The sequence below is a fragment of the Aspergillus multicolor genome (genome assembly GCF_047715735.1).
Source record: "Aspergillus multicolor strain CBS 133.54 unplaced genomic scaffold BDW74scaffold_19, whole genome shotgun sequence".
NCBI lineage: Eukaryota > Fungi > Ascomycota > Eurotiomycetes > Eurotiales > Aspergillaceae > Aspergillus > Aspergillus multicolor.
This window is the reverse complement of record NW_027395970.1, coordinates 1-17,947: the sequence shown is the minus strand read 5'-3', so window position 1 is coordinate 17,947 and position 17,947 is coordinate 1. Positions and strand designations below refer to the sequence as shown.

Below are 17,947 nucleotides of genomic sequence, written 5' to 3'. Positions count from 1 at the left end.
CGACACGTCTCGTGGGCCACGAGACGGGTTATCCCTTTGCAAGGGGTATGACTAGCTGCGCGAGATCACTACTCGATGGATTTGGGGATAGTGAGCACGGTGAGAGTAAGAGTACTAAGGGATGTCGAGGAATCTTGAGGGCCCATGTGGCGTCCGATCCAGCCGTCCCGGCTAGCGCGATCAGAGCTAGGGGTAGCTCTATGTCCACCTTAGGTAGGCCATGGCCTTGTACGGGTGTACCCCGGTAGTGCTAGGTAAAACAAATGCTGCAAGGATCCGAACACACCGCTGGAACATCAACTTGGAACATCAACTTGGAACGTCAGCCGGAAGAGGTCGTTGAGACATCTGGACACATCTTTGAAGTCTGGGCCTCATTTACTTTCCGATATCAATTGCGTCGTTCATGGAACGTACTTGTACCATGCCACTTCGACTCTACTCTCGGACGCCCTATGTAAGAACTGCACTTTCCTCCTATTTCTGATGATAAATATTATAGCATAATAAACACAACGGCTAACAAAACACCCTGAGTAATGGCAAGCGTCCGCCGGGATCGTCCTCTACTAGCGAAGGATATCCATTTCCAACCGGGCATCTACTTCAAGCAATGCGCCGAAACGGCAGCATGCTTCAGCTCAGGCGTGGCCTTCTTCGTCCCCTCGTTCGCATCGCCGACGTTGAAGCCGCGGCAATCCGGCTTGCTGCAGTGTCACCGTGTTAGCAAGCTATCAATTCAATTCGTAGTAATTGTAGGGGTGGGCAGACGTACTCGAAGAAGATGCACAGGTATACCTTGCTCCCGTCAAGCGCGGGGGTTTTGCTGGTGTGGGCGGCGACGGCACTACGGTGACGAAGAATGTTAGCGAAGGTCGCTTTGTATCTGGTGCGCAAGAGGGCAGTGGGGGGCATACGGCGCAGGGAAGTTGCGGCACTCGCCGAAGGGTACGAATGTCGTGGAGACCTCACCCCAGAAGCTGGTGGTGTCCTGTTGTTTGCGAGGTGTAATTAGCACTGAAAAGCCTGGGGAATATACCAGCGCAAGAGGATAGGGGGCTTACGATCTTGACGGCAGCGGCGCTGGAGGCCAGGAGGCTGACGACGGGCAGGATAGCGGATGAAAGCTTCATGGCGAAGGAAATAGGGTGTGTGGTAGTAGTCTGGGTGTCTAAACGAGCGACGAAGAACACGACTGAAATGACTGCGTGAAGGCTGAAGCGAAGGAAGAGAAGGTGGGAAGGTGGAGAGAAGCAAATCAGAGAACGCGCCATATATAATAACTATGGTCAGGGTTGGTTCAGGGGAAGTTTCCTTGCTTTTGGGGTTGGGCGTAGCTGCCGTGATGGCCGAGCTATCTCAGGACTGAAGCTGTCAACAATCCCCTCTTTTCCGGAGGTCCGGGGAAGATTATTGGCAATAGAGCAGACGATCAGCAGTGACCGAGGAGCTACCTGCATAAGAGAACTCTACTCAGTGGCTCGGGACCGCGGGGGTTGCCTGCATTGTACCACAGAAATCAGTAGCCAAGCCACGCCTGCAGAGTTAGGGTTTTGCTTTTTCTGACGCCGCTTCACTCTCCCGATTTTCCAAGATGTTTCATCTCGAATTTGAAATCTTGAATGGACCGAGGCCCATGGGACATGTTACCATCTTCCTGCCTGCACGGATGTTGGATGGTGTGAAGCAATATCATCAAATACAGCTGGAGAGCATTTCAGCCGCGTCGGATCGAGAGCTGCATTCCAAGGTTGCATGGTAATTGAGGAATTGAGTCCATGATTGCCAAGGTTCAAAAATTGTAGTTTATGCGCACAATCCCAATAGTGCTCTGCAAACGTGGCCTCTGGTCCTGCATACATGAGTGAAGGAGCTGCCTATCCCTACGTTACAAGGGCAAGGGGGCTGACATGGACACCCAAGATTGGTTCTAGGCCTGCAGCCGGTAGGCGCTGTGAAAGTGATATGTCGAACACTCAAGCGCTATTTAACTCCCATGACAGATATAATTAAGGACGGACTCAAGGCGCAAAATCATGATGACGCTGCTGGCTTGGATTGAGAAGGAGGTAGTGGTTTTGTAGGTCGTAGGGATTGGCGTTGATTGTTGATGTATATATTTCCCGACACCAGAGCCGACCAGCCCGACCACAGTAAAACAGATGGACACTACTAAAGAAAGCCATCAATGTCCGACAGCGAAAGGTCCCTCCGACTGTGACACTATGCTGACCGATATGCCTTATTTCCTACACCCAAAGCAATCACCAATTGTAGGTCCCCGGTCGTTTAAGGAGTCGTAGATGACAATCATAATTATAGCACGTAGCGGCTACAAGAGCGTTTGTTAGCGACTGGTGGTTACAACGGGAAACAATGACCACAGTGAACTCACAATGTCAGATTCTCACGATCTGTCAAGTCCATCTGGCTATTATCGACAACGCGGGCGACTTGGGTGCCATCCGAGTCCAGCGTCTCCACGACGCCGTTACTAACGACTTGGTGTTCGGCCTGAAGTTTATCGCGACGTTTATTTTCGCGGACCAGGTACACTCGCAAAACGATGATGATTATCATGGGGAGGATGGCGGCGATCTAGACAGGGAGCCTTAATATGAAGAACGTGGAATAGGATGTAGGTAGGGGTTACGTACCACGAGAATAATCCACCAGGTTGGCCTGTAGCGAGGCTGCAAAAAGTCCAGAGTTAGTATCATGCGCCGCAGAATATACCTCTCTTGTATTAAGTCGCAAACGAGGATCAGACTCACCTTCCACTCCGGTCTAAAGAGCTGAGGCGAGATGATGTTACCGAGCCCGTACCCGACATGATACAGCGCGATAACGGTCGTCTTCTTTGTATGTCCTGCAGAAGCATTTGCTGCCCAGACCATGACCACCGCGTACGGGATACCGGCGGTTGATCGGATCCAGGTTGCTGCAATTAGACCCCAGCGGTTGGACCAGGAGAGGCCTTAGGTAGTGGTCAGCAGTCGTTCTCTTAATGGGAATCGGCTCTGAGAACGAACCTAGGAGCAAAGCGCTTGATAGAATGGCCGGAATATAAGCAATGAGCGAGATCCACGCGCGGCAATTCTAAACACTGTGAGTATGAAGATAAAGGATAGACGAGTGGGTTTCCTGTGTACCTTCGTGTGATAGAGCACAATCGCCGCAGTCCCCAACGAGAAGAACGAGACGATACCAGACACTGTACCAAGCAACGTCGTCTGCAGAACAGTAAAGCCGAACGAGTTGATGATAAGCGAGTACTGATTCGTCATTCCGTTCGCCATCTCCTGCGACCAGGCGTGCAGGAAGAACAGCCATGTTTTGGGATCTTTGATTGCTTCGATGAACCTGTACCAGTTAGACCTCTCCAATATTGAGTTCTAAGTGAATCTTTGGGCGAACGTACTGGTACTTCTTAAAGGTCTTCTGCTCAATGCCTGAATGGTTCTCCTTAATCCGCAAAATGGCCTGTGCCCGCTCCTCGTGCGTCAAAAAACTCGCGTTGATTGGACTGTCAGGGAAAAAGAACCAGACGATGATGCCGAAGATGATCGTGACCAAGCTCGTTATGACTGCACGATGTCAGCGCTGCTCGATAGCCTTAATTGGCGGGCGGCCATACCCATAAACCACTTCCACGGCGCAAAGCTCCCCGTATCTATCCAAAGCACGCCGTACGACAGCAAGCCGGACGTAATCGGACTTGCGTTACCGATCGACCACATAATAGGCATGATGACCGCCTGTTCGCCGTACGTAAAAAACATGGACATGATTAGCAGGAATGCAGGCACGATACATGCTTCTGCGAGGCCGAGGAAGAACCGGACGACGAAGAGTGAGGCGAAATTATTGCACGGCGCGTGGAGGAGAATTATGCAGCCCCTCGACTATGTTAGCAAGCTAGACCCCTCTTGTGATTCGAAGATGGGTGGCACACCAAACAATTAAGTTGCCCGCAAGCCATTTTCCCACAGGAAATCTCTGCAACGCCCAGTTCTGCGGCCATTCGGCGAGCAAGTAGCCGAAGTAAAAGATCGACGAGAGCCAGTTGTACTGGTTCGAGTTCAGATGGGCGTCGTCCATTATCCCCAGGATCGCGGAGCTTCCTAGCTATTAATTCGGACTTCAGTTAGCACCAGTACATGCTTCTTTTCGAGGCTGTCACTTACTGTTTGCTTGTCCACATACATGAGATGATATCCCACGCACAAGAACGGGATAATACGCCACAAGCATTTATTCCGAATCGCCTTCGCTTCTTCCGGTGTCGGATCTGAGACTTGGATCTTCGAGAAGAGCTTGAAACTCTCGTCCGCGAACTGCGCTGGGACTTTCAGACCAGGATTGACGTCGTCGGTGGAACTTCCATCGCGCGACTCAGCCCTAGCTGTCGGTTCAAGGCCGGATTTAGGATATTCAGACATTGCGACTGCAAGTGTGCGCACAGATTTGCTGTCAAAACTGCGCGACAGCTTTCAACGGAGGAAAAAAGTCATCATCGCCCGGACCGTAATGCTCTAAATACCCGCGCTATGTATTGCGCGATCGTCCTTTCCGCTGTCATCTTCGCGGTGTCCCGCGAGCATATACCAAGCGCTGCATAACTCGGAGAGGCGCCGACACCAAAGCTTGAAGAACCAAGGCGTCTAGGCACAAGCATTGGCCGTGTAACGCGCAAAGCGGCGAGTAAAGCACGTAAGGGTGCGATTCGCCATTATAGCGGTTGCGCCACGGCTGCACCGCTGACGTGACGGACAGCCACGCGATAGCTACTCCAACTCTCATGGGTTGGTGTGAGGGGATCTGATAAGCTGGACTCTTTTCCCCTCTTCAAAGTACTTGCTTGTTTGTTGGTTTTTCTCGCCCTTGATTTTGGCTTTAGATCGGGATACTTTGAATGCGAAACATGGCGGTAGACTCTCAAACCAAGCCCTTCAGGGTTCTTATTGCCGGTGCTGGAATTGCTGGGTTAGCCACTGCGATATCGCTCTCGCGCATTGCCCAGATTCCGAATCTAGATGTCCAGTTGTATGAGCAGGCGCCTGAGTTGCTGGAGATAGGGGCGAGTATCGCGCTGAGTCCTAACGTACGATTCTCTAAAACATTAAATACGCAAAAGCAGCTCGCTAACGGGAATTCTGCATTCCAGGGTATGCGCACCCTAGAGAAGCTGGGTGTTCATAATGCGCTCACGGACGAGGTAGGCTTCAGGGGCCCGAGTGGGATTCCGCAGATCTTTCGGTACGCAGACGATAATGAGAGCTTGGCTCTTCTGCAATGGCTCCAACATGCTAATAATGGGACTCAAGCCACTGGAAAACAAACCAAGTCGTCTCCGTCGACACGCATAGGAACGTCCCCGATCCGTGGCACCATACGACTCGATTCCACCGCGGCCATCTCCATGCCGCGCTGCTGGAACATGTCCCGCAGGAGTCAATTCACCTCGACAAGAAGCTCGTGAAGGCAGAAGCCAGCGAGGACGGTGTAACATTGAATTTTGAGGACGGAACGAAAGCGCATGGTGATATTCTCATCGGGGCTGATGGGCTCAAGTCGGTTCGTCACGTTTGGTCCTCGAAAATCCATAATCGGACAGTCGCTGATATTTCCTGGCGCAGAAAGTCCGACAATCGTTTATTCCCGGGTATAAGCTCTGCTTCACAGGCAAGGTCTTCATGCGCTCGACATTTGATGCATCGTCGGTTGTTGGAAAGATCCCAAATTTGCCGGAGGACTCGTTGCACTGGGTACGTTAAGAAGGGATCCGATCACCTTGCTCATGTTTCTTTCAAGGTCTTGAAAGCCTTGACTGACTTGATCGAAACAGTGGGGGCCCGAAGACAACTTCTTTGCCTCTCGACTGGGTACGTCCCCTTCATCTTGGTTCTTGACTTCGTACCACTAATCTCGCGTAGGAAAGGGCCAGTATACAACCGTAGGCGCATACAGCGACCCTCGTCTAAGCGAGGAAGTTGAAGCAACAACCGCATGGGACTCGAAGGGCGACATCAATTTCCTCCGTGAGCGGTACAAGAACTGGCACCCGCTCATCCAGGCCCTGACGCAGGCAACGCCCTACACAAACCTCTACCCCAACTTTGCCGGGGATGCGATCCCAACCTGGGTCTTCAAGCACCGGGTGACACTTGTCGGTGACGCGGCGCATGCTCATGGCGGTGCGTTTGCGGCCGGGGGTTCGTTGGCGCTTGATGACGCTTTTGCATTGGGATTAGCGTTCCGTCATGTCTTAAGAATTGAGAAAAAGGACATACAAGATAGAATTGAGAGGGCGTTGAGGCTCTATGAGAAAACGAGGAAGCCGCATACCCATAGGCTGCTGGAAATTGTGCATGGGCAATTGAATGCTAAGCCCACATCCAAGGGGACAGAGGAAGAGGAGGATGAGAAGCTGATTCGGCGGATGAAGGGGCGCGTTGATACAGAGTGGTTGAGTGAGCATGATGTGGAGAAGGCGTTTGGTGAGGTGATTAGACTGGAAGAGGAGGAGATCAAGACCGAGGGGGTGAGGAGCAAGCTGTAGATTTCTAGAAGGATAGACTGCATTTTGAACCTTAGCTCAGGGTGGCTGACCATTTAAAGAACGTATTCGAGGCGGATTGGCGGATTGAAAGAACGGAAGACTTGGATGTGTGGATAAAAGATATTTCAGGTCCCCGTCTCAGGGACCGAATATGCGATAATCTTCACATGCGCTCTTCGTGAAAGGGAAAGTCTGTGATGCTAAAAAGCTGCTCTAACCATAGATCGCGGAGTAATGAATAGCAACTGCGGTTTTTGCGGAAGATTGTCTGTCCTGCGTATGGACAGAGATGGCGCCAACGCCGTTGGAGTAAATAAATGATAACATTTGCCCCATTCTGATGCATCACCCAGACTAAGCTTCCTGGACCAAGCCCATGGCGGTTGGAGTATCGCGTGAAGAATGGGATTCTGAGGGGTGGCACTGGCAGGAGATGATGCCATATGCCGTAGTATGAGGTGGTGCTAAGCTCCGAGTCAGCAATGTTGGGAATTCCTGCATGCAGAGGTCTGATAAGTACCCGTATGCCCTGGCCACTTTGTGAAAGCCTGTCAGCTCGAAAGACATAGTAGGGAAAGCGCCATGGCAAAATTCTTGTCGCGCCTCGAAGAGGCCCTTCGATGGTTTCCCAAGGGCATGTCCCGAGAAGAGCGACAACTTGTTCGGCGACTCGACTTGCTTGTCCTGCCATATGCTTGCTTGTCGTTCTTCGTCAAGTACCTCGATGTTTCTGCCTTGAGTATGTGGTTAACGGGGTCATGACTGTCTCGACCGTTGCTAAAACTGGCTAGCGAATGCATATGTCTCTGGGATGAAGGAAGACCTCAACCTGTATGGGAACCGACTGAACTACATCAATGCGGCTTGTGAGTAGTGACGTCCAATAGCGTGTTTTGGGGACCATGCTGACATCCATCGCAGACGAAGTTGGCTATGTTGTCTTCCAGATCCCCAGCAATCTGGTGCTGATCAAGTACCCGTACGTCGTACACAATCCTCAACCCCGATGGGGGGAAGCATTCTGACAGTAGTAGTGCGCAATACTATCTCCCCTTCGCTGAGATTTTCTGGGGAATGTTCACTCTCGGTACCGCATTCGTCCAGAACTATAACCAGCTCGTTGTAATGCGGTTCTTTGTCGGTCTGAGCGCAACGTCGTGCTATGTCGGCTTGGTGCATGTTGTCAACTCGTAGGGAACCCCTAGGCGCCTTACCCTCGCTCCAAGACCCATGGGCTGACTTTTTACTTGGGGCAGATGGTACCGCAAATCGGAACTCGGTCGGCGCAACGCCCTCTTCTGGATCGCGAACCCATTGGGCCAAATGATCGCCGGGTATCTCCAAGCAGCCGCATACACGAACCTCAACAATAATCACGGGCTGCAAGGGTGGCGGTGGCTGTTCATCATTTGCACGATTATCACAATCCCGGTTGCGTTTCTGTAAGTGCCACCGCAATCGTTCGCTCCACTGAGACAGGAAAGACATTGAGCTAATAAATCCGACTCGGTGCAGCGGCTTCTTCATCTTCCCCGACATGCCAGATCGGACGAAATCGCGCTTCTTAAGCGAAGACCAAAAGGCCCTCGCCCAAAAGCGACTCGAAGAAGATGGCTTCAAGGCGTCAACCGGCCTCAACAAGAGTCTCTTCAAGCGGGTAGTCACATCCTGGACAGCCTGGAGCTTCGTCACTCTCCTCGTAATCTTCTGCAACCAGACCTACTGTGAAGCAACGCCATTCATCCTATGGCTGGACTCCCAACCAGAGAAGTACTCCGTCGCGCTAGTGAACAACATGTCAACCATCACGAATGCCGCCGCTACCGCCGGAGCCCTGATCATGTGCTTCTACTCCGACATCCGCGGGTCCCGAATCGAGCCGATCATTCTCTCCGGCGTGCTCTGTATCTTCGCGAATCTTGTTCTCGCGATCTGGAATATACCAGACGGCCTGAAGTTCTTCGCGTATATCTCCGTCGGCTGGTCGTACGGGACGATCCCGGTCCTGATTGCGTGGACTGCAGAGGGGCTTGCGGGTGATCTGGAGGTCAGGGCTGTTGCGCTTGCGAGCTATAATACACTCGGGGAGATATGCAGTCTTGTTGTTCCGCTTGTTGCTTGGCCGACGAGCAAGGCTCCTGGCTTCAGGGGCGGCTTTATCTGGGTAAGTGCTTCCGTAGCTTTGCGCTGGACATTTAATTGGATTGTTGAGCTAATGTATCTCTGCAGGCCACATGTCTCAGCTTCTTGTATCTGTTAAATGTAGCCTGGATCCAAGTGAAACAGCGGAGGGAGGTTAGGCTGTCTACTAATTTTGCAGGAGAGCGGAACATTGAAGAAGAAGGATCGGATCCTGACACGGTGGTCGGTCAGAGAGAGACTTCAAAGGCGTGAACCGCGATGTCACTTCTCGTGGTACAGCGAAGACGGAAAGAATTCTTGCATTGGAGACTAGCGGAAGACGGTTTTGGTAGACAGTGAGGATATTCAACAGTGAGGACAAGGGCAAGCTTAGATAAACGTAACGGCGTATTGACACAAGTAAAAGGCTGTCAATCATCCGTTCCAACCCATTAGGAATACATCGAAGTCAAAGTTTTCTGGGATCCCAGGCCCATAGGGTGGCTTATTTTATTATAATCAGCCGCTGCAACCATGCCTACATCTATGTAGTTGTTTTACTTACCGCGATCCTCGCGAAGGATTCGAGATACAGAAAGTACCCCTCGGGAAACGGTACGTCATTCTCGACGGCCTCAGTTGATTCTGTCGCATGGCTGAATATTGACTCAGTCTCGCTAGCTGCGTCGTCAGAGTCGCTGAAATCTGTGCTTTCGTCCATGTCTAGGAAGTTACTCGATGGTTGCCTAGAGGAGGTAATCTTGTCCAGTTCGCCCCGAATCCACACAGCGTCGGTGTCATGTTCTTGGTGGAGATCGTTCGGGAATTCAACGTCGGGTTGTTCGTGAGTAGTACAGAGTCTTTTAGCGTCGCTTGGATCTTTCAGGTCAACAGCCCCGTCATCTTGCGGGGCCGCCCTTTTCCGTGATAGTTGAAGGGGGTCTCCGGGGCCGACGTCCACTGGGAGGAGTAGGGCCTGTTCTTGTTGTGCGAGAAGCAATTGGTCCATGGTCGATACCTAGATTTCAGCATCTGACGCTATAATATCGTACATAAGGATAGGTAAGCTAGAGGCGAAATGTTTGAAATTTGTGAAAATCGGGGTTGAAATTGCGGAGATGAGGAAGGAACAGACCCCCGGTCGACCACGTGATGGCGGCGCTGCTCAGTCTGCACCGAGACTTCGGGATAATTAGGTACAGTCCGACGAAGGCTCGTTGCTGTACGGGCTCTCGTCTCCTCTGACCAAGGGGATGCGATAGGTAAGAAACTTTGGAAGAGCCTTGTAACAAACAGGGCTGAATCCCAGCTTGCCGTTTATACGGAAGAAGCAATCCAACAGCGTTCCGAGTATAACAGCGTCCTGAACCAGATCAATATTCTCCTCCAGCAATTCTCTGACATCGTCATCCATTCCATCAAATAGCTCGGTCCAAAAACCCCTTTCGGCAGCCTCAAACTCATCAGGCATAAAGAATTCGCCCTGTTCATACTCGCCAGCAAAGGTATGGATGCGTCCGAATCCAGCTCCGAATGGCAGAGGTCCCGAGAACTCCCAGTCCACCAGTCCGGTCGCGTTGCACTCTTCATCGATGAGGATATTGACTTCGTTCAGATCGTAGTGTGCGATCCAAAGCGGTAGCTTTTCCAGGTCCTCCAGCTTATCGAGGAAGCCTTGGACGTGAGGACGATAGGCGATAATTTCGTCTTGCTCGGACGCTAGGATAGCCTCGAGGTGAGGCCTGACGTTTTCTTCCACTGCATCTTCACTCGTGGTGGCCATGAAGCCTTTGGAGAAAACTTTGCCGAGCGACTTGTTGATCGCGATTCGACCCTCGGCGCCTTTTCCGCAGATGCCGTGGAGCCATGTCTGGCCAGGGACGCGAGTGAGGGAGTAGGCATAGACGCCCTCGTTGCGCAGTTCCTCGCTCTCCAAGACCACTACCTCCGGTACGACGCTCCCGAGGATTTCTTTTGCAGTGTTGAAGCTCGCTAGCTCGAGCGGGTCGGTGCGAAATTGATGCACGACTTCGCGTCCATCGGACAACTCCAGGAAAAGGGTCCGACTGAACATTCCCTGGATGGGAGCCCTCGAAGCGCGCTTTACAGTAACTCCCAATCGCTCAGCCACCAGCTTCTTTGCCCTTTTTGGTTGCTTTGCGGGGGTGTTGAGAATCGCGGGGAGGTCTTTGTCGGTTATGATTTCGGGCATGATGGCAGGTGTGATTTGGAGTAACCAGAGGACAGTTTATCGCGTTCTGAAACTTGGAGAATCGATCAAGCAACCTGGGTGCGAAGAGAACAGATGCATTTGGTATGGCAAGAGAAGAGTGGGGAGAGGGAAAGAGGGAAAAGTCGGCAGAAGGGAGAGTGGGAAGGAACAAAGGACACTAAGGAGCAACACAACGTAAGATGAAGAACACTCACCATGGTCAAGATCAGGTTTCAGTTTGTAGATTTGCTCTCTGTTGCTGTTCAAGAAGACTTGTTCTTTGAAGTGGTCTTTGTATGTGGACAAATCAATGTTCTATTATACTCTCAACTAAAACGTCAGGTAACCTCTAGGATAAGCATTATGTGAACAATTTACATGAATGTATTGTGTTCAGTAAAACTAAGTGCTTCTTCATGGCCCCCTTGTTATCCTCGAATAAAGCCAAACGTTCCTGGACTTGCAGGTAAATCCCTATTCTATACCTTATTGTTATGGATTCGTGAATGATTATTGTTAACTGCCAATTCATCTAGAGCAAGTAGTCACAGCAATGGTCACATAATCCTGGATCTACCACCACAGCCAGGTGAATCACGAAGGAGAGCACTGGGTATTTAAGGAAGTTCAGTCGTCCGCTCTAGTCTCATCCTTACACCAACCTCAACTTCCTCTCCTGGTACCCATCTACTCATAAGTGTTCTCAAGACCTGACAATCTCTACTACCCCTTCATCAACGACCAACCAAACTCTGAGTCTGCACTATACTCATCATGGAAACGTCTCGTTTTTCCATCCGCAACGCCTATCTCAACGAGGTTCCCCTCCCAGCAACCGAGTACAACCGTCTTCTTCATATCGACGATATGAGCACAGCGGCCGCAGCGAACGCCAACGCTCATGCCATCCTCCTCGGCATCATCGCCTCCCACGGCCTAGAGGACATCTTCTCTCTGCATCTAGTCCCAAGCATTTCAACATCCCCGATGGCCGTGTGATTGTCTATGAAACAATCAAAAGCTCCTGCAAGAGCAACAACCATCCAACCTTCGTCTTCTGCAGCCCCCGCACTCCAGGGAGGTACCCGAACCTCCGCGGTCTCTACTTCAAAGCCTGCGCTGACGGTCGCACCATGACCGCATACGAGTACACGACCGAGCCCGGCGCCGATCTGTCCGCGCACGAGGACTTCGTGAAAAAGTTCGCATCGATGACCATCAAGCTCGGCGTCGAGGACATCTTCGCCCTGACCGCGCACTCACTCTGCCCGGAGAACAGCACCCTCACGGAATTCGAAGTCGTCCACATCCTGTCCACGATTCTCGTCGCCGGCGCAACCTTGCTCCCGGCGCAGGATATCGTGGCGTCGACTTCAAAGGACTGGACCCCGACGCCCGATTACATTGAATACGCGGGCGGTGATGCCCCCGGGCATCGTCCAGCTGAAGTGCACGCGACTCACGTCGGGCAAACACTATAATTTCACGTGCAGCAATACGCGGTCTGGTCGCCACTTGGGCTACGCTGTGGACCCTTTCTCTGGAGGAGAACATGAAGATATGTCTCTCGCTATGGACGGCGAGGAGGTAGGAAAGGGGACTGAGACGTACACTATCATCTCCCGTGCAATTGAGGTCGTTGAGGCGGTTTAGGCGTTCTTGCGCAGGATCGAGGTGCGTTCATGCCGCACTTGATTTGTATTCTTGCTCATGTTCATTCCGTCAGTTGCAGGCTTCAATGCCACTCAGGGTAGGATCATAATCTGCTCTTGAAGACTTGGCATGGATGAGCGGCAATGCGAGATGGAGTAGCCACTGAGAGGGAAGGAGACTGGCTGGAGCGGACGCTGGAAACGGGAGACGCCGGGTACAGAATACACTGGGTAGAGAACATCTTGGGTATTTCTTGGGCACTATTTCTGTGCGCTCATCTGCGCTCGTCCGCAATTTTGACCAGCGAAGACCTTGTATCTAAGCACTACGCGCGTTCTTTACTACTCAGAATTTATCATAATTCCAGGGATATTCCTGCGCGCAACACAACGTCGAGTTCTATTTACACAGTAGGCCATCGTAGACACAGGAAGTGTAATTTGAAAACCTAGTTCCAGACTATTGCTAATTACTTGAAAGCTAATCGCTTTCCCAGCCACTGTAACAGGGATGAGGACTCCCGTGGTGGAATTTGCGATGTGTCAGGCAAGAGGCAGAGAGACAAGGACCAAGAGAGCATGCGGGACCATGAAAATCTTGAAACTAGGACGTTTCTCTTGGCTAAGTTACATGGTAGACTGGTTTTCAATCTGACCACCTGGGGGTACTAATTTGTTAGTTAACTTCGTTAGGTATTATTCAGACGCTGCGCAGATATATCCATGCACGTACATGGAAAATCATAGTAAGATATATAGTATATTAAATCCCATTCCACCCATTTCACCACAGCTCAAGCTCCATGCTCCCCAGCGACAATACTAAACTGCCCACCCGCATCCGCCAGAACCAGTTTCTTCCCGTCGACGTGCTTGTTGCTAAGAATGGTCGGCTCGGCGATATCATCCTCGCTAGGCTGTCCCGTCTGGCGCGTTGCATTGAATCCCCAGCTATAAGCTTCACCCTTGCTGGTGATTACGAATGACTGGTCGGTTCCTATGCCAAGCCCAACTGCGTCGGAGATAGTGCCGATGGGCGTTGGGACGGCAAGGATGCGCGGTCTATCGTGTTCGTCGAGGACAACGTCAGCCGCATCGACCGTCGTCATATCAACACCGAGGGCTTTGTTATCTATGCGTCCCCATGAGAGACATTTTCCGTCCTCCGTCACAGCGAGACTGTGGTCTTTGCCGCCCTGGATTGTGATGATCTTCTTGAATGGCTTGAATGCAGGCGCCTTTGTCGGGTAGGCGATCGTCGCGTCACCTTGGCCCGCGCTCGCGGAGATGGCTGTTTGACCGAAGTTGTTCGAGCCCCATCCATACACCCTGCCCGACTTGTGCACTGCGAAGGAATGGTACGAACCGGCGCCGATATTCACGATGTTGGGTGGGGTGGCGCATTGTGTTGGGGTGAGAGAGTCGACTGGCCCGCCGCGTACTCGACGGACATGTCCGAGTTGTCCTTGTTCGTCGCGACCCCAGCCAAACACCTTGCCGTCCGATGACAGTGCCAGGACGTGTTGCGCGCCGGATGCTAGTTGCACGATATTCTCGAGTCCGGGAATGAGTACCGGTGTTAATTGACGTTGTACTGTAGAACCGGCGGAGAACTGTTTATTTCCACTGCCATCCTGGACCAATATTAGCTTCATCCGAGGTACATGAGAGAAATACACCTACCGTGAAAGCTCCCCATCCATAGACCTTCCCGCCACTTGTAAGCACAAACGTCGCGCTGTCCGTCCCAACCAATTGAGTGAAAGAAGTCCCAGCCGGAAAGTACTTAGGATCCACCTGCAACGGCGTGGCTTCTTTTAAGTTGAAATTGCCCTCGTCATCGCTATCGCTGTCACTGTCGTCATCCACATCCTTCGTCTTGACCTCGTCAGGATCTTGCTTTGTGTCCCTCCCCAGCGCGCCGTCATCGTTCACTCCCCACGTCAAGATCTTGTTATCGTGCGTCAGCGCCGCAGAGTGCATGCCTCCGACGGCCAGGTGTACGACTCCGACCTCATCGGCATCGAGCTTCGGGTTCAGAACGGGTCGCGGGATCTCGGTCTTCTTCGTTGCGTCGCCCAAGCCCAGCTCGCCGGCGCAGTTTGTTCCGAATACGTAGACGTCGAGTCGCTTCGTGAAGGCGGTTCTTTTGTTCAAAGGTGGTGCTATGAAGCCTTGTGTTAGCTCAAGACAGGGAGAAAAGGTGAAGAGAAGCGGGCAACACACGTCCTGGTCGCGCAGCGGTGCCTTTCCTCGGGCGACCTCGACCGCTACCGGTGGTAGATCTGGCGGGAGCTTTAGCGGTCGCCTTTGCGACGCGATTGCGACTCGGAGCAGCTTTCTTAGGAGGCATGTTGAGTGGCTGTGGAGAGGTTAAAGAGAAGTGTTGCGACGGGAATGATGATTGAGCGCTCAGATCCCGTGACAACCTGTCTTGTTTTGAGATTCCTGCATCGGGTCTAGCCCGCGGAGTGGTAGGGGCACGCCCGCCAAGAACATTCTGGCCACGCTCTCCATGATCGATGGGCCCACAGCAGGTGGCAGGAGCTGGTGGGGCGTGTCTATAGCGGGGTTTCTCCTCATCTTGTACTACCATACCCGGTCTCTTCCCACATTCGACAACCTTCATATTCCATCTTCAGTCTGTCATCAAGAAGATTGCATGGATCAGCTCTTAGACTATTAAATTTACACCTTCATAGGGTGAAGCTTCACCAGCCATCCAGAATCCATCCATCATCCTCATCGCTCCACGACCCGTCCTATCCTTCGGTGGCTATCCAGATGGCACACGGCCTCCCATACAATCTCAAAGCCAAGCTCGAACCGGCTTCAAACAATGGCACAATGCGTCCCCGATGCAACATCCTTAGCCTTCCGGTTGAGCTCCTCCGACAAATCTGGGCCGACCTGGAGTGGGAGACTGAAGACTGGAACGCACTCGCTCAGACCTGTCGCTCCTACTACAACGCACTGAACCCGATTCTCTACAATCGCGTCACCAACGAATGCTATGATCTGGCGGAGATGATGATGATATGGGCCGTGTCTAATAATCGAGAAGCTTGCATCACCAGTTTCTTGCGCCATGGAGCAAACCCCAGGGTCAACGACAAATCGAATACTGAGAAGGATCGACGCCCCAACAAAAATAAGAAATCTTACCATATGCCCTGCTCCAAGACAGGCTCTGCCGACTATGCCGATACGAATATGTATACACCATTGTCTTGCGCGGCTCGCCTTGGCAATGTGCCAATAGTCTCAGCTCTTCTTGCGGCTGGGGCGAATCCCAATGCACATGGCGGACTCGGTGACCTCCCCATTATTTGGGCGGTTGAAAAGGGCCACACGGAGATTGTCCGACTTCTCTTGAGCTCCGGTGCTGATTTCAACATCAAAATCGTGTACTGGGGGAACTTACTCGGGTTTGCCCTCGCGTACGGTTACCCAGACATCGTCAAATTGCTCCGGGTCAGCGACCCTACGAGTATGTTTATTCCACAACTTAACATAAAGCATGACAGGAAACCTGTGCCCATGACCATTCTTGATAGGCGCGACGAGATCTACCAGAAAACTGCCCAGGCCTGGCTTATTGTGAATACTGAGCTCTTACCTGGCGGTTTCTCCCCGACATCTCTGCAACTAGAGGATCGAAGATTCATTTACAAATTGCCTGGAAACTCTGCAGTCAGCCTTCTTCACAAAGCTGTCGCATATGGATATGATACCTCTGTCGAGGCATTACTCCTGAAAGGCGCCCCAGTGAACAGTCCCGATGAAAAGGGTCTAACCCCCTTGGCAATAGCAATGATTCGAGATAACGAGGAAATCCTGAAACTCTTCTTTCATTATATGCCGAATATCGTCCTCATGGACAACAAGCCGAATTCGCTTCTGCTTCTTGGCGCCATGAATGGCTCCACAAATTGTGTACGATTCTTATTGTCGAAGGGGGTCAATGCAAATATCAGAGATGTTCATGGCTTTACTCCACTATGCATAGCAGCTAAGAAGGGGCATGTGTTGACCGTAAATACCTTCCTATCTTGTTGTTCACAGACCCAGGAGAGCTGGCAGGACCGAAGACGGCTCCTGATAGACGCGCCTGATCAGCTAGGCCGCACCCCTCTTTTCCTCGCAACAATCCACGGTTTCTCAGACATTGTTTACATACTTCTGCGGCATGGCAGCAATGCGATACTCTCACAAACTTGCGCTGGTCGTACCCCGCTATCTGTCGCGGCGCATAGCAAATATATATATTCCGACAACAAACAAAACCCCACAAACCACAGTGACAAAGACCTACCGAGCATCTCTCACATGCTCGAGCACCCGTACTCGACGAGTGTACGGGAGTCTACCTCATGGATGACCCCAGATCCCCTTCGCCGTCACTCTTCAGCCCCTGTGCAGTGTTTGACATGTACTGTCCCAATATCAGGCAATGACGACCCTCGTATATGTCATACGTGTACCGACGAGGAAGGGAACCCGGCCGGGGTATGCCCAGAGTGTTGTTCCCTGGGTAGAAAGTGCCATGCTTGAAATGATCCCCGCAGTTGAGGCAACGGCAGTATGCTCCGCTCCGGTTCTCTGAACTCTTACGCAATGAGTTCTAACTTTGCATTTTGGGCTTTCAATCCGACGCGAGCTATAGCCTTTCATAGCGAAATGAGTCACCGGTCATCCTAAGAGCAGCCTTATTTATCCAGGAAATTTTCTTCTCTTACGCGAGATCCAAGTGCATCCACGACTTTCGACGACACATCAATCTGAGCAGGTTGCAGTTACATTCCTCTTCCACGCAATGTTGAACAGCATCCTCCTCCCAATGTGGCCTACCGAGGTCAGCTACGTTTCCCCAACCCTCACCTCGACCTCGACCGCTCCCGGCGTCCCATCAAACCTAGCCCGTCACAGAAGGACCAACCGGCCCTCCTTTAATCCCCCGCACAACACATATACCGATGGCTTCCCAGAAGAAGACCTGCTCGCAGGCGGCTCTTATCTCTGCGACAGAGCCATCCTCTACACACGAAACTCTACAGCTCCATTACCCACCAGACTGAAATCCAGCAGCTCGGACGCGAGAGCGGGTTCGTAGTTCGTGACGTCGAGTTCGTCTACAGAAAGTCCCTGCACTCAACTGCCGCTGCGTCGACCCTGACGGCACTGCTTACAATCCACAACACGACCCAGACGATCCAAACGAGAGGCGATGGGCGGATCTTGCGCGCAGAGTATGGAGATTCCTGGGACGAGTGTCCCGAGTTCGACCCAGCCGTGGGATCGCCGTGGAAATTGTTGATGAGCGCTTTGACTGCGAGTACCCATATATAACCCCTTGCAAGATAATGGACAAAATCTACACTATTATTCTTAATCTTTAAA

At 51.9% G+C, this 17,947-nt stretch overlaps 9 protein-coding genes across 9 annotated transcripts; 3 read left to right on the top strand and 6 right to left on the bottom strand.

The window, feature by feature from the left end:
- Nucleotides 1-601: 601 nt before the first annotated feature.
- On the bottom strand, nucleotides 602-1,133 carry BDW74DRAFT_179749 (uncharacterized protein; the record flags this gene model as incomplete). The annotated part of the gene is made up of 4 exons (XM_073729539.1): nucleotides 602-707; nucleotides 776-847; nucleotides 918-991; nucleotides 1,065-1,133. The coding sequence occupies 4 exons, from the start codon at nucleotides 1,131-1,133 to the stop codon at nucleotides 602-604; spliced, it is 321 nt and encodes a 106-aa protein (XP_073582058.1).
- Nucleotides 1,134-2,227: 1,094 nt separating this feature from the next.
- BDW74DRAFT_186021 (uncharacterized protein) lies at nucleotides 2,228-4,492 on the bottom strand. The gene is made up of 10 exons (XM_073731173.1): nucleotides 4,188-4,492; nucleotides 3,956-4,128; nucleotides 3,638-3,900; nucleotides 3,422-3,587; nucleotides 3,153-3,363; nucleotides 3,033-3,099; nucleotides 2,775-2,977; nucleotides 2,658-2,693; nucleotides 2,396-2,598; nucleotides 2,228-2,332 (listed from the first exon to the last, which is right to left on the bottom strand). Exons 1-10 carry the CDS (start codon nucleotides 4,440-4,442, stop codon nucleotides 2,317-2,319), a joined length of 1,593 nt encoding a protein of 530 aa, XP_073582057.1. The 5' UTR covers nucleotides 4,443-4,492; the 3' UTR covers nucleotides 2,228-2,316.
- A 73-nt stretch (nucleotides 4,493-4,565) lies between these two features.
- BDW74DRAFT_156192 (uncharacterized protein) lies at nucleotides 4,566-4,816 on the bottom strand. Its single transcript, XM_073724957.1, has one exon. The coding sequence runs from the start codon at nucleotides 4,801-4,803 to the stop codon at nucleotides 4,579-4,581; it is 225 nt and encodes a 74-aa protein (XP_073582056.1). The 5' UTR covers nucleotides 4,804-4,816; the 3' UTR covers nucleotides 4,566-4,578.
- Nucleotides 4,817-4,924: 108 nt separating this feature from the next.
- BDW74DRAFT_179747 (uncharacterized protein) lies at nucleotides 4,925-6,562 on the top strand (the record flags this gene model as incomplete). The annotated part of the gene is made up of 6 exons (XM_073729538.1): nucleotides 4,925-5,104; nucleotides 5,168-5,259; nucleotides 5,328-5,577; nucleotides 5,640-5,768; nucleotides 5,849-5,885; nucleotides 5,937-6,562. The coding sequence occupies 6 exons, from the start codon at nucleotides 4,925-4,927 to the stop codon at nucleotides 6,560-6,562; spliced, it is 1,314 nt and encodes a 437-aa protein (XP_073582055.1).
- A 582-nt stretch (nucleotides 6,563-7,144) lies between these two features.
- Nucleotides 7,145-8,956, top strand: BDW74DRAFT_168891 (uncharacterized protein; the record flags this gene model as incomplete). The annotated part of the gene is made up of 7 exons (XM_073726911.1): nucleotides 7,145-7,301; nucleotides 7,354-7,428; nucleotides 7,484-7,541; nucleotides 7,597-7,752; nucleotides 7,819-8,004; nucleotides 8,078-8,726; nucleotides 8,792-8,956. The coding sequence occupies 7 exons, from the start codon at nucleotides 7,145-7,147 to the stop codon at nucleotides 8,954-8,956; spliced, it is 1,446 nt and encodes a 481-aa protein (XP_073582054.1).
- Nucleotides 8,957-8,993: 37 nt separating this feature from the next.
- BDW74DRAFT_156190 (uncharacterized protein) lies at nucleotides 8,994-9,762 on the bottom strand. The gene is made up of 2 exons (XM_073724956.1): nucleotides 9,249-9,762; nucleotides 8,994-9,187 (listed from the first exon to the last, which is right to left on the bottom strand). Exons 1-2 carry the CDS (start codon nucleotides 9,690-9,692, stop codon nucleotides 9,119-9,121), a joined length of 513 nt encoding a protein of 170 aa, XP_073582053.1. The 5' UTR covers nucleotides 9,693-9,762; the 3' UTR covers nucleotides 8,994-9,118.
- Nucleotides 9,763-9,875: 113 nt separating this feature from the next.
- BDW74DRAFT_179744 (uncharacterized protein) lies at nucleotides 9,876-10,895 on the bottom strand (the record flags this gene model as incomplete). The annotated part of the gene is made up of 1 exon (XM_073729537.1): nucleotides 9,876-10,895. One exon carries the CDS (start codon nucleotides 10,893-10,895, stop codon nucleotides 9,876-9,878), a length of 1,020 nt encoding a protein of 339 aa, XP_073582052.1.
- Nucleotides 10,896-11,669: 774 nt separating this feature from the next.
- Nucleotides 11,670-12,376, top strand: BDW74DRAFT_179743 (uncharacterized protein; the record flags this gene model as incomplete). Its single annotated transcript, XM_073729536.1, has 2 exons — nucleotides 11,670-11,890; nucleotides 11,959-12,376. The coding sequence occupies 2 exons, from the start codon at nucleotides 11,670-11,672 to the stop codon at nucleotides 12,374-12,376; spliced, it is 639 nt and encodes a 212-aa protein (XP_073582051.1).
- Nucleotides 12,377-13,341: 965 nt separating this feature from the next.
- BDW74DRAFT_179742 (RCC1 domain-containing protein) lies at nucleotides 13,342-14,900 on the bottom strand (the record flags this gene model as incomplete). The annotated part of the gene is made up of 3 exons (XM_073729535.1): nucleotides 13,342-14,181; nucleotides 14,231-14,712; nucleotides 14,774-14,900. The coding sequence occupies 3 exons, from the start codon at nucleotides 14,898-14,900 to the stop codon at nucleotides 13,342-13,344; spliced, it is 1,449 nt and encodes a 482-aa protein (XP_073582050.1).
- Between the last annotated feature and the right edge of the window lie 3,047 nt (nucleotides 14,901-17,947).